The following is a 14323-nucleotide window of genomic DNA, read 5'->3' as shown; positions in this document are numbered from 1 at the left end:
AGGATCGTGGAGTCTGCAGTCTGGCGAGGTGGAGGGCACTGGGTTTCTCGGGGTCAGCTCTGCGACGCTGTGTTGTGGTCGTCGTCGGTCCTGAGTTCCGGATGTGCGATTGGCCGGGTCGCATCAGGGTCGCTTTCCTGTTTTGGCGCGGAGTGAATTGCCAGTATTAGAGGCGATTGGTGGAAGACGCATATCACGTGGAGGTTGCGCTGCCAGCGTCTCGCTCCACAGGTCCCGAGGTCAGCAGGGATGCGACGACTTCTGGTAGCGCTGCCATGATGATGTAGAGATACGTACCTAAGGCGGCGCCTCGGTCGAGAAGCGAAATGCAGTAAGGTATTGGAAATGGCTGATACGCATGGCGAATAGATGCGGAATGTGTGAGCCGTTGGGCAGTCATGCTTCTTCGACAAGTTCGCTCGTGGTGGGTCAGGCTCTCGCGCCTCTGGAGAATGACGATGCAATGCCAGAAGAAGCAAAGGGCGGGACGGGATGATGCAGACAACAAAGACGGGACGAGCACGACCTTCCAAATTTCTTCTTTCACCTGCATTGCTATCTCCCCACCCACATGCAACTTCCTCATCTGCAGCCACGGCCGGTACTTTGAGCAAAGCAAAGAATCCTACGGCAGCTTGATACGATGTCAATTTTGACTCCAACCCGTCACATGCCATCAACGCCAAAGGATTGTGAGGCGCTTTTAGTGCCCGAGGGTGGTTCCTCAGCCGTTATGCACCTGCGTTGATACGGCGCAGGGCGATCCTCGAAGGATACGAACAAGGCCATGGCAGTCAGCGATCGGACGACGGCAAGCTTGCGCCATCGACACCAAACCTTCTGACCCGCCTATTCGCGCGTCCGGGCACCGGAGCAAGATACGAGATGCGGAAGGCTGGCGCACGCTTTAAAATCTGAGCTTGCCCCCAAGATGCAGGCTTGGGAGACTACTCGAAGAGGAGCGTCTGCGTCTGCCACAGCCGGCGGCTTTTCTAACAGGAAAGTAAGAGTGGCACTTCGCCGAGGTAATGTGGGTGTGGCTGACGATGAGAGGTGGAACTTTTCGACGCCGCTGACGGTCAAAGTTTCCTCTTCCACGGTGCCCGTATGCGGGACTCTGCGACGTTCGTTTCCTCCTTCATCTCCACACCCCCAGATTTATGGGAATTGCGCTTTCCGCAGACTTGCATATCTCCGGCATCCCGAGGCGAATACTGCGGGGCGAATGCGATTGATGGAATTGCGATGGCCAACGCATCGTTAGGCATGGCTGTCCTCTTTTGTCGCAACACGACAGAATGCGGACGTCATGCCTCATTTCGTTGGTAGGGCGCGTGAGGTTTAATCCTCAGCGCTGAGGCGACTCGCCCACACGCAAGTATAAGAGGTCGTACCAAACCGCCAGAGACCACAAGCCATCTGGTCTGGCCTCGGTACCTGGCATTACGGACCGCTGCATTACACCCGCAGCAGGGTTTCAGCATCGGTCGTGTTCGTTGCTTTTGCGACCACGACATTGCTTCTGCTGTGCTGCCGGCGCATGCAAAACCGTCGGCTGTGCGCTGCTAATGCCACGCTGCATGACAGGATTCCGGCAGCTGCTGGCTGCACTCGGCTGCTGAAGTTGCCGTCTCGTTGTGTCACCGTTTCGTTTCGTGTGAGTCAAGGATTGCAACGGGCGATGATGGTGGCTGTTGAGTGGGTTGAGACCTCGGGAGCATTGATGGTGGGTAGACTCCCCAAGCGGCATGTCACTCGTGTCAGTAATCTCCAGGTAAGTGATACATAGTCAATGGGAGAGCCTGCATCTGCCTGGGCATGTCTTGGTGGCGGTATGCGTTCACATTGCCATATTCATTTGCAATGACCCACAGTTGCTGCTCAGTGCTTCCACAAGAAAGCAGACCCCGCCTCATGTCAGGCAGGAATTTTACAATCATCCCCTAGGCCTCTACATCATTATGGAGAAGTTGGGGTCTTCAGACTAACGTAGACGGCAGCGCACCTGTTGAGATTTCTCATTGTATGAGGTGGCCGCGCATTTGAACAGCCCTACCTAGGTACCCGCTGTAAGAACGTGGGCTGTACGCGTCCGAACACGCTAGACTTACAGTATTCTCCCCAGGTGTGACAATCGAGATTCCGATATTGCGACGGAAGGACGACCCATATACCGGTACCAAGATCATTTTGCAGTTGCCAAAGATACGGTGGCACAGTAGTCCAGATTGCACTCTTGCAATCTCACAAGCGTGCGGTCGATGGTTCAGGGTCATTACCTCTTGAATACCCTTCTTGTGCTACTGCAGTAATACTACTAGCAACGGTTGACAGCACAGATCTGCATTACCCCAAGGTCGAGATATCAATATCGAAAGAGTATATTTCACTGCTTCTACTTTCATCGACGCCGGTTGCCACCCACTCCAGACACTGGTACTGCAATAGAAGCCACTCGTAGCATGCGCATTTCCCAAGACCCTATTACTTCACCAAACCTTTGTTGAGAGCAGTCGTAAGTATGATGTTATTTCTGTCTCATGATCATTGATTGTTCATCGCTTGCGCAGCGCAGCGCGGTCACGTTGCCGACAAAATTATCGATGCATCGTCCGGTCAACAGAACGGAGTCCGTGTGAAGCCCACGACCCGTACCTGAGTCAGATCGGGCCTTGTAGTCAGTAGTAACTTTGGAGGTGGTGCACAGAGTGGTCTGATCAACCTTATCGATTGTGGCAATGATACCTGAGGTTCGCACATGACAATGGAGTTAAGGCGGAGATGCCTTTCACGTGAATGGTCGCCTCCGCGAGACACGCCGTCATCGTGCATAGATGCGCAGCAAGACGTCAGTGGGTTTACATTTTTCTTCGATCTGCGCAGGAGGGGAGATGCATCTCGACATTGTATGGCTGACAGAACTTAGGCAGTATCGTGGGACTAGGACTGCCTTGTCTGCTGTTGCTTTGTTATAGCCACATCTGTGCTTTGCTGTGCAACGGGGTGTATCCTGAGAGACACAGGGCTGAACTATAATGGTCAAGTTAAGTCACCATCTACCTGGTTGTATGCTGCGAGTGAGAACAGGGCGTTTGGTACGCGGTAGACATATGGGTCTGCGCAACGGTGGTGTTTGCTAGAAGATGCATCTCAGCTCGCTGTTGCCGCCTGGCCCAGCGCAAGGCACCCCACGTACTAGAGCCTTGTCTCCATCCTCCGGCAACCATAGTCACGTCCTGCTAGGAGGAGTCACAACGAGGCCATTGGGGCGCAGTGCAGCAATGTGTGTCATGTCCTGCTTACTGTGTATGTGATGACGATATCAACGACTTGGAATTGGTGAGGCAGCGTGGGAGCCCCTCGCGCTTGCCTCATGTATCCGAGGAAGGCACAATCCGCACCATGGTTTATGAGCGCGCACCAATGAATTAATCGTGAACTGACTGTCCCGTGACCCTGAGCAAGCAGTCACCAAGCAAGCAAGCGGCAATTTGTCCGTGTGAATTCGAGGTGTTGGGACTGCCTTCAAGGGCTCGGCTAGGACAAGATCCTTGTTGCGGCTTAGTGTGGCACTCAAACAATTTTCGAAAGAGCCCAACCGCCATCCCTCCACCCACCCGTCTCTCCACTGCGAGAACACTCATCACGACACACGCAGCGGACTCAGTGATCTTCACACGAGCCGCCCCGTCGATTTCACGAATTTATTCGGCGAAATCCCCCTCCCGGACACGGAAACCTGTTCAGAGACCTCTTCATTGAAGCGCTCGGACAGCCCTCAACACCCTTCTCAAAGGAGTTGACCTCTGACCTTCCCTTCCCCACGCGGACGACACTCTTTTCTGCACCCCCCCGAGTCGCTGTCTCAGCAACTCATTAATTCCGCAGAGTTCGTCCCCTCGCTCGAATCTGGGATTCCAGCACCAACGTCATCGCCCTCAGCCAGGTAGCGATTGCGCAGCCTACCGACCGCCCTCCACACCCTCACCGCACCTCACCTCACCCACCACCGAGTCCATGAGTAATCCCGCCTCGACTTCGCAAACCCCGCCGATCGCCGCTTCCTCGTCTGCGACCGCGAACAGCTCCTCTACAGGATCGTCCGCCACCGTGGCCGCCGGTTCGGCTCAACCCACTGCCCGCAGCTCGTACGCCAACGCGACCAAACCCACGATCGTGTCTAGCGCAGCGCCGCCCGTGGCAGTGGGAGGACCGCAGAGCGCGCAGCATGGCAAGAGCTCCTCTGTCTCCCCGGTGAACGGCAACGGCGCCCTCAAGCCTGCCATTCCCGTCATGCCCACCATCGTCAGCGGTGGTCCCAACGGCAGCGCCCACGAGCGCAAGTCGTCTGTCCAGATCAAGCAGACCCCGCCGGTTGCGACTGCAGGCGGCCCGCCCTCTGGTATCAAGTTCGGGTCGCTTGCCGGCTCACCAGCGCCTGCCCACGCCTCGCCTGTAGTCCAGGGAAACCTGAACCCGGCGCAGGTGCAGAACCCGCGCGTTGCCTCACCCGCTCATTCACCATCGCCCATTCCTACGCCTATTTCGGGAGGCCCCAAGCCCGACGGACTGCCCACTAGGCCAAACATTGTGTTCGGTGGCCAGGGCGGTGAAAGCACTGAGCCTAACGTGAGTTTGCGCCCTGCCCCCCATATAGTCCTCTTTCCGCTTCACATACTGACCCCACCACAGGCACGCCCTGCTATGCCCCCTCAACCAAACTCGCACACGATGCCTCAACACATGCGTCGCGAATCCTCCCAGTCTGCGCACAGCGACATGAGCAACGCCAACATGGGCCGCGGCGGCTCGTACTCCAACCGAGGCGGCCGTGGTGGATTTCCTCCTCAAGGTCAATACAACCCGCACATGGCCAACCATTCGCCACAGCCGTTCCGCCCGATGCCTCAGATGGGCCGCGGCCAGGCTGCGCCATTCCACCCTCCTGGCCCGCAGCGCTCTCCTTACACACAGAACCGTAGCCCTGCTATGACACCTGCCACTATGCATCAGCAACAGCACCTCGCTAATCCTCAGAGCATGCCATACTACCCGCAACAGCAGTACCCTCAACAGGCAAGTACATCCTCCGCTATTTCAGCAACTCCCTCAGTTTCTTCATCTCGCAGATCGGTTTTATCGACTGCATCGCAAGTTTCTCACAATTCTCCCATGTCCAGCCGTGTTTCTGTCGGGACCGAGAGGCCTTTCAACCAAGGTCGATCGGACTCGGCAAATGTCCCCACACAAATTGTTCCGCCACCAAATGTTTCAGTCTTTTCAAGTACAAATATCGAATCATTCCTAACACAAATTTCCTCACAGGCCATCTACGGAGGCATGCCCCAGCCCAACTTAGACCCGTACAACAACTTCTACCCGCAGAGCTACGGACTTCAGCAGTCTATCCACTACCCAGGTGTTCCCGCCAGCCCAGGCCGTGGATTCCCTCCTCAGATGCAACCGTCTCCCTACGGTGTCGCCCCCTACGGTCATCAGCCACAGGCTCAGAGCATGTCGCGCACTCCCTCCAACATGTCGGAGCGCCCGTCATCTGCTGTTCCTCAGCCTTCCACACCTGCGATGACCAACGTCAACCACATCTCGCACACACACACTCCTAGCATGACGGCGGCAAGCCCCGCACCTAGCTCCACCTTTGAGCGTCCGAAGAGGCAAAGCAAGGCCATCCAGATCAAGACTGGTAAGTTGCAATCTCTGCATGCGATGATATGACAATACTAACAGCGTATAGTTGATGGTGAAGTTGTCGACTTCAAGCCCAAGGGCGCCTCGCCTGCCCCGCCTGCTGTGGCATCCGCTGCACCTGCTGCCCCTCGTTCTCCCGCTATTGCTGCCACTCCCACTCCTCCGCGCGCACCGAGCGCCACCGACTCTACTCGTGCTGAAGATACCGCTTCCAAGAAGGCCGAGTTTGTCAAGCAGTTCCAGGAGAAGCTCCGCCTACAAGAGGAAGCCGAGAAGAAGGCCAAGGAAGCTACAGAGGAAGAGGCCAAGGCCGAAGCCAATGCAAAGCTTGCTGCTAAGGAAGAGGCCGACGCCAAAGCAGCTCTTGAAGCCAAGGAGAAAGAGGATGCTGAAGCTGCCAAGAAGGCCGAAACTGACGAGGCTGAGAAGAAGCGCCTCGAAGACGAAGAGATGGACCGCATGATTGCTGAGATGGAGGCAGAAGAGAAGAAGCGCGAAGAAGATGAGAAGCGCTACGCCGAGGAGAAGGCAAAGAAGGCCGAGGCTGAGAAGGCCAACGCTGCCGAGAAGGTCAAGCAGGAGGAGGAGCGTCTGCGCAAGCTCGAGCGCGAAGCCGAAGAGGCTGAAGCCGCTCGCGCAGCAGAGACTCCTGAGCAAAAGGCCGAGCGCGAAGCCAAGGACAAGGCTCTCTTCGCAAGCTTGAAGAAGAACACCATGTTCGGTCCTGGTGCCTCTCAGACTGAGGAAGAGGCGGCTCCCGCTGAGTCCGCAGCTCCTGTTGCCGCACCTGCACCCTCCAAGACCCCCACTGGCTCCAAGCCCAAGCCAGCTGCTCTCAAGCTCGAGACCAACAAGTCTGTCGAGCCCGCACAGCCGACTGCTGGTATGCAGGCACTCAAGACTGCACGTTTCCTCGAAGTTCGTGCTGAGGTCATGTATCCTCAAGGCGTAGCCAGTCCCAACCCAGCTCTTAATAACAGCAACCGGAGCAAGGGCCGCCAGTACGACAAGGACTTCCTCTTGCAGTTCCAGGATGTCTTCAAGGAGAAGCCATCTGTTGACTGGGACATGAAGCTCAAGGAGACAGTCGGTGACGAGCCCCAATCTGCTCGCGGTCCTCCATCTGCTCGTCCCGGTTCTATGCATCTGGGCGCCGGTGGACGTCAAGGCTCTCGCCCTGGCGGTGGCGGTGGCGGTGGAATGGGTACATTTGGGCAAGGTGGTGGATTCCAGCCAGGAGGCCGCACACTCCCGCCAGGTACGACATCCGAACAGCGTTTCCAGCAAGCCCAAGGCGGACGCGGTGGCTCTATGACGAACCCTCTTGCTCATGTCGTTCTAGGTGGAGGTCGTGGTGGATTTCCTATGGGCGGGCAGTCGATGTCAGGACGTCAAAGCTCCTACCAGAGCGCCGACCGCAATCAACCCAATTCTCCTCGCGTTGGCAGCTCACGCGGTAGGGGCGGCCAAAACAGCCACAAGGGTGGCCGCGGCGGCCATGCTCAAGATGCCAAGCAAATGCCATTGACCGCCGGCCAGGAAGTCAAGGCACTCCAACGCTCGCAGACTGGTTGGGTGCCTACGTCGCTCACTCAGCCCGCTGCTGTCCAGGCTCAAATGAGCGCAGGCCACTTGGCTCCGGATATGGTACAGCGCAAGGTCAAGGCTGCTCTCAACAAGATGACACCTGACAAGTTCGACAAGATTTCCGATCAAATCCTCGAGATCGCTGGACAGTCAAAGGATGAGACTGATGGACGCACTCTTCGCCAGGTCATTCAGCTCACCTTTGAGAAGGCTTGTGACGAGTCTCATTGGTCGTCCATGTACGCCAAGTTCTGTAGCCGCATGTTGCAGACCATGAGCACCGAGATCAAGGATGAGAATGTCCGCGACAAGCACGGTGCGCCAGTTGTCGGTGGTGCTCTCTTCCGTAAGTACCTCCTCAACCGCTGTCAAGAGGAGTTCGAGCGTGGTTGGGAAGTCAACCTGCCCGAAGCACCTGAAGGCGAAAAGGAGGCGAAGCTTCTGTCAGACGAGTACTACGTTGCCGCTGCAGCCAAGCGTAAGGGTCTCGGTCTGATCCAGTTCATCGGAGAGCTATACAAGCTGGGTATGTTGACTCTGCGCATCATGCACGAGTGTGTGCTCAAGCTTCTCGACTTTGAGGGTCTCCCCGATGAGGCCGCTATTGAGAGCTTGGTCAAGCTGCTACGCACTGTCGGTGCCACGATGGAGTCCGCCGAAGCCGGCCCCAAGATGATCAACATGTACTTCGAGCGCATCGAGAAGGTCATGAACATGGAGGGTCTTCCTTCTCGTATGCACTTCATGTTGCTTGACACCGTCGACATGCGCAAGTCCGGCTGGAAGTCCAAGGACATCCTTAAGGGTCCCAAGACTATCGCCGAGATTCATCAAGAAGCCATGGCAGCCCAACAGGCCGCCGAGATGGAGCGCACACGATCAAACCAACGCGGTGGCGGTGGCCGTCTTCCCATGGGTCGCGGCGACGCTCGCTCGTTCTCAGGTGGTGGCATGCAGCCTCCTCCAGACACTGGCAGCCGTGTTCAAATGGACGATCTCCGCAAGCTGTCCAAGGGTGCTTCTGGACGCAACCTCAACAACCCTGGAGCTCTCGGCCCGTCCATGCTTGGTAACCGCGCCGGTAGCCGCCGTGGTATCGGTCCCGGCATGGCTAGTCGTGAAGACTCCAACGCCTCTTCGCGCAATGGCACACCACCAGTCCAGAAGGAGAAGGAGGCCACTGCTCATGCAAACGCTTTCAGGTAAGATCCCGTGCTGACTGTTGACATCTTTACTAACAAATGCACAGTGCACTTGCTGCTCTTAGCAACGAAGACGCCGGCGAGGCTGGCTCTATATCCAACGCTCCAGATGAGTCTGCTGCCGACGCGGAGGCCAAGCCTTCCGAGTGATTACCTTTCCTTTCGAGCGCGTGACGGTTATACCCATAGACCACACCGCACGCGGTAATCTAATCGCTTGTTTCGTTGCATAGAAGGGGGCATCAGCGCGCGCATTGTTCTGCATTTCGCGGGGTTTCATTACTGCGACTTTCAAGAGCGGTGGATTTCAAAAGTTTTCTTGTTGTCTGACGGCCGGTCTCACGAAATGGGTTTGGGTGTTCAAACCATTGGTTGGTACAAGCCTCGATGACTCTTTTCATACGCATGCTTCATGACGGCGTTCCGGATCTGAAGATAGGGACGGTCTACACCACACGCTTTTCACGAGCGCCCTGGGTGGGCATTTTGGCCGAGTTTTCCTCAGTCCTTCATATTTTCTTTGCGCTGCGATTTCCTTGGGTTAGGGAGGACCAAGAGGTAAAAGAAGTACCGTGTCTTCCTGTGGAGGTCTCTCCAATCCCACTCCCCCTTCGTGCGCATGTTATCCTCCTTTCCTTCTTTTTTCCTCTTACAGAGAGTGGTGGCTTGGTGATGCGGTGTCCGCCGACGATAGCAAACTTGCTTAGGCATGCACTTGCGAAAAAGATCCTGCGTACACGAGAGCAAGATCTATGAGGAGATGACTCTTTGTGCAATAGCTTGATCTAGTTCGAATAAACTGGTAAAAAATTATGACTCTGCTTCTGTCTGTGATACTGTCTGCGATGCGCCTGGGCCAAGGGAAGTCTGCGTCCGCCCCTGGAACCGTTGAACGCACGTTCCCCGCCAATGATGTGATGTGATGTAAACGTCGATCTTACTGCGGGACGTTTGCAGACGGCAGGAGCGTTGCGCGTCTTTGCGCAACTTCCAGGTGAGGGGCAGCGAGCAGGGATGCAGGTGAGGATGGCGCAACTGGCTACGTCATAAGGACAGAGTGGTCAACCACATATCAGAACATCAGGCTGGCCGAAGTAAGCACATTACACCTCACTCTCAACACTTCCCAAACCGAAACTTCAGACATCTTTACATCAGACTCTATATCTCGACCCGAATCACAGCACGAGTCTACCACACAAAGCAATCATGTCTGACCAGAACAACCAACAGAAGGGCTTCTTCGGCACCGCTGCCAGCGGTCTCGGTATGTTCCATCTACCTTTTCGCTCTTTAAGCATCACGACAACGTATAGATCAGAGTCTTTGCTAACAATCCAGGAAACACTCTAGGCGCCGCAACAAACACCGTCGGCAAGGGCGTCCAGGGCGTCACTGACGCTACCGGCAATGTCGTCGCGGCTGGTGGAAAGGGACTCGGTGATGCTGTTACGGGTATTACCCAGGGCGCTGGTGATACTACTAAAGGTGAGTGATGACGCAACGGATGAGGAAAGGGAGATGAAGCTGGTGCTAACGTGTTGTGATAGCGGCGGGTAACTTCGTTGGCGATACCACCAAGGCTGGTGGTAGGAGCGTGGGTATGGAGCAGAAGGATAATCAGACTGGTGGACAGTAAAGGGATGAGGATGGCTCTTTATGATGGCAAATTGGGAAAGCAGAATGATGACGAAAGCCAACGATTACCCTTGAGGTCGGCGTAATGCCAATGAATAACAACAAATGTTTCCCATGAAGGCTTGCACGACGTTGGACAGTGGTGCGCGAGTACATGCAAACCGTTTGGGTGTACCAGCGCTATGAGACTAACTAGGCGCACTAGCTCGAGCGCTTCCCGCGTTGAGAGGTATAAATACCGTCTGTCTTCTTTCCCAGCCGTTCTTTCTATCATCCATTATTACTCGATTGCCTTCTCCAAATGGAAAGCAGAGAGCCCGCATGAGTGGACGTCGAGACCAGATTCAAGACAAGACCCTCACTTTCCATGGAGGGTACGCCTGCATCAAAAATCTACGGTTGCACGTCGATGGTGTGCTTTGCCGACTGCATCTTTGTTGAGCGATTCAAAAAACTCTTGGATAGATGTTTGTTGTGTCCTGCGAACAAAACAACTTTGCAAGCATCCCATGTGAAATTTCTTGGTGACAGATTGTGGATGGTGCGCGGAAGAATCTGAACAAAACTATCGAACGGTCTCATATGACTTCGCGAAACGACTGGCAGTTCGATGCATCGATATACACAGACCTTGGATTCATACCAAAACGAGTTACGAAAACGACATGAGGCGCGCGTACTGCTCCGATGGCTTCACATCGCATCCTGAAGCCGTGCGCTGGCGGTATAAATACTTCCCTCTCCTCTTCTCACTCTTGCTTTCAACCTCTACAGCCTTTCGGACTTTTCCAAAACGAGTTTCGATCCATTGAATGGAGTCCTGCTCCCTCTGCCTTTCCAAAATCAATCGCATACATTCCATGTTCTCGCCTGTCGCCTTCTCTTCCAGAACGGTGGACCTACATCGGCCATGGAATTTCGAGTCTTCCAAAGTTCATCTCATCCTACCCAATGAAAGAGTTGAGTTTCTCTTCCCACGAAGCTAAAAAGCGCCCTGTGTCCGCAATGTGCTCAAGCGTTCTTCCACATTGAGTCATCGCCAAAGTCTCCAAAATCCGGTATACAAGAGTTGATGCGCGCTGAGAGACCTTGCGCGCTGTTATCGTTCCAAAAGTCTTCGATGCCAACTTCATGTGCTGTCCTGCTTTGACTAAGGAACACAGCAACAACTAACCCATGTTGCTTTCGCGATTCTTGATACTAGAGAAGCCTACCAAATGGCAATAGCACACAGAGCTGCTTGCATATAAAGTGTCTTTCCTCCGAGTAATTCCTTTCATCTTCTACATCTTTCAATTTGCATCCAATTCAAAAGTTCGCGGGGGTCTATGATGGCCGCGGCCTTTCGGGACTTTCTAAACAACACAAAGACAAGATCATGTGTGTGCCCTGTTGGATCGAAGTTGTACATAAAGCACATGATGCTTCTCGCTGTCTCCAAGACTCGGCTTTATGTTGCTGCTGAGTGACTGTCCTCTAAAATGTCCAACTAACTAAGCGATGTGGTGAGAAGTCGACACCGAAGACTGTGCGAGTTAAAAAACAATGTGTGCATCGACTTGGATGCTCATCTTTGCAAAATGTTTTATTCACGTCTTATGAGACAGCCATTTGCAGTTGCTCGCAGACATGTAGGGTGGCTTTGCTGACAACCTTCCAAAAAGCAACACTTAGAGCTGATGTCCGCTCTTCGATCTAGCGACAAGAGAACTAGTGTCATTCCACCTTTTGCGTATAAAGCTACGCCCTCACGTCGTTGTTTAGACAGTAAAATACGATGCTTGTCACCAAAAACAAAGATCCCTCAAGAACACGGGATTGGCTGGGCTGCGGCTTTCCTGTTCAAACAAACCATTTCAAAAGGAGTTCTATGTCTCCCTCTTTGCAGGCTTTTGAAAATTTGCATGAGAAAACGGTCGCATCGGAATAGTGATGGACGCCACCAAAGCCCTCCTTCGTGAATCTACATATATAGTGATTCTCTTCCCACTGTATTTGAGTTCAAGCAGATCAATGCAATGATTTTGCAACTATCGCGCAACTACGATGTCTCCACATCTAAAAGACCGCAATGTTGTAAGAACTGGTACTCATAAACGACATGGTTGCTGCCTTAAGGTTTTGTCGTACTATACGACGAGAATGACGAGATGTATACCTTCGCGTATACACTCTTCTTTACCGAAGAGTTTCGCGACACTGCGTCATGAGGGATTGAATGAGAAAACTGTCGTTGTCGGAACCAACGAGATCGCACCTAACGCCTCGTTAGCACGTGCCAAGCTTGCGCAGAGCATTGTACTCCAGAAAACCAGGGTCAAGTGGGATCAGGGACGGCTCTAGAGACGGGTGCTAAGATCAAATGTCCTTGAGCAGCGCGATCTGGTCTCGCGTGGGTTCCCTAGCCAGTGCGAAGGAGCTCTTTGAAATCGTTACGACTGCCACGATCGAGCTGGTGCAGTGAAAATACGAGGAAAAGGCTTTCATTCTTCTGATGATAACGAGAGACATGATATATGAACAATATAATACAGTCATGAACCTGCCGTACTTGCTCCCCTCGCGCAACTCTCAGACAGTCAAGTAGCCACTCCTACGAGCGACTAATCGCGACTAATTTCCACATGCCGACTAACAACAATACTATCCTTGTTGTTACTCAAAAACCGGTCGTTCTTCTCCAGAATCTCCTTCTGGCTCTCGCTGTCACTCGATACACTAACGCGTCCCGCATGAACCTTGATCGCCGGCATGTGCGTGTCCTGGTTGTCTGTGACCGTGCCGAGCTCGAGCTCGGTGTCAAAAGGCTTGTAACGGTGCGAACGGTCGGGGTTGCTGACACCGTGGGGTGTGCCTGAGCGAGGCTGATGAGAGCCGCTTGAGCCTAGGTGAAGGAGGCGCTGGAAGAGTGGGCGGAGGGTTGCGATGTTGCCGACGAGCATGCCGAGGGCGGGTTCGGCGTAGCCCCAGATGAGGATGTTGGCGAGGCCATCTGGATGCGATGTTAGTGCTGTGATGTGATGGGGGTCTGGAGGTGCTTACAAAGATAGTCGTGGCTGCTCGTAAGGCCAACGGTGTACTTTAGGCGGACTAAGCCTGAGATAGATGTACTAGAGCGCTGTCAGCGGTGGATAGTTATCAGACTTTTGAGTTGCCGTACAAGATGCCCAAGCTCAGGATGCCACCAACTGAGATCTTGGTGTTCCTGTTCATTTGCACATTCCATAGCAGAGCGATTGGCCTGGTCTTCGTTAGTGCTCACTCAATAGCATGATTTTGAGTTACTCACATGAGCGCAGTAGCCCAGTCAGTGAAGATGTTAACCGAAGTGCAGAAGAAGTAGACGTTTTGTAGGTAGACCGGAGGCTGGCAGTAGGTACCTTCGGCCATGAGATCAGCCCTCCAAGCAGCCCTGAGAGGTATACGGTCAGCATTGCCCACATGACACCAGATCGTCGTGTACTTACTCCACTGGCCAACACTGGAAGATGATATACAGGATAGCTGCCAGATTGGTCGCCGCGCAGAGGCCCATGATGCCGTAGTTGATGTAGATGTAAACCAACCTCCTGCCGGCTATCCGGTTCAGCATGAAGGCGATGCTGAGCTTGACAAAGATGATGGATGTGCAGTAGAAGACCTCGTAGAGGAAGAACCACTGAATGTTGTTAGCGACCGACCAATTCCGTGCTACACTGGATGATGACTCACGAAATATGCTGTCTCGACGTATTTCTGGTTGCCAGGCTTAGCAAAAGTACTGTCTTTGGCGCCGATGCCGTAATAGGAGCCGATAGTGGTGACGATAGTCAGTGTCATGAGAGGCAACTGCGATGAGTGAGCTCAGTGTGTTCTCGACGACTGTGAAGGTTAGATACATACGCATCCTACTGCCATAACCCAGTCCTCAAGAGCCCAGTTATGCTTGGTGATCCTGACATACGCCCGCATACCCATAGTGATGAAGGCAAGCAGCCCCGTCACAAGGACGGTCGCCGTGAGGTTGGGGCCTAGATCCTGCATCAAAGTCAGCGCCACTCAAGGCGTCCCATTCGGTTCAGCTTACCTCATGAAGTGTCATTCTGAATTACTTTGTGAGTTATAGTTGCCGTTCAGTACGTATTGGTTGTGTTGAGCTACAGCTGGTGCTCTCGAACAACTTGCGGAGTTGAATGGGGCCAGAGTGG

General features: G+C 54.0%; 3 protein-coding genes across 3 annotated transcripts; 2 read left to right on the top strand and 1 right to left on the bottom strand.

Annotated features, from left to right (window-relative positions):
• Positions 1–4017: 4017 nt before the first annotated feature.
• Positions 4018–8648, top strand: J4E90_000163 (uncharacterized protein; the record flags this gene model as incomplete). Its single annotated transcript, XM_051429761.1, has 5 exons — positions 4018–4629; positions 4693–5112; positions 5326–5704; positions 5756–8498; positions 8546–8648. The coding sequence occupies 5 exons, from the start codon at positions 4018–4020 to the stop codon at positions 8646–8648; spliced, it is 4257 nt and encodes a 1418-aa protein (XP_051295248.1).
• A 1059-nt stretch (positions 8649–9707) lies between these two features.
• J4E90_000162 (uncharacterized protein) lies at positions 9708–10137 on the top strand (the record flags this gene model as incomplete). The annotated part of the gene is made up of 3 exons (XM_051429760.1): positions 9708–9765; positions 9840–9986; positions 10049–10137. 3 exons carry the CDS (start codon positions 9708–9710, stop codon positions 10135–10137), a joined length of 294 nt encoding a protein of 97 aa, XP_051295247.1.
• Positions 10138–12739: 2602 nt separating this feature from the next.
• On the bottom strand, positions 12740–14217 carry J4E90_000161 (uncharacterized protein; the record flags this gene model as incomplete). Its single annotated transcript, XM_051429759.1, has 8 exons — positions 12740–13128; positions 13179–13246; positions 13297–13377; positions 13426–13548; positions 13604–13794; positions 13848–13964; positions 14019–14153; positions 14203–14217. The coding sequence occupies 8 exons, from the start codon at positions 14215–14217 to the stop codon at positions 12740–12742; spliced, it is 1119 nt and encodes a 372-aa protein (XP_051295246.1).
• Between the last annotated feature and the right edge of the window lie 106 nt (positions 14218–14323).

Source organism: Alternaria incomplexa (genome assembly GCF_024043165.1).
Source record: "Alternaria incomplexa strain BMP 0042 chromosome Unknown scaffold_1, whole genome shotgun sequence".
In the NCBI taxonomy this organism is placed as follows: Eukaryota; Fungi; Ascomycota; class Dothideomycetes; order Pleosporales; family Pleosporaceae; genus Alternaria; species Alternaria incomplexa.
Note: the sequence above shows the minus strand (reverse complement) of the source record. Positions and strands in the feature narration are given on the sequence as shown.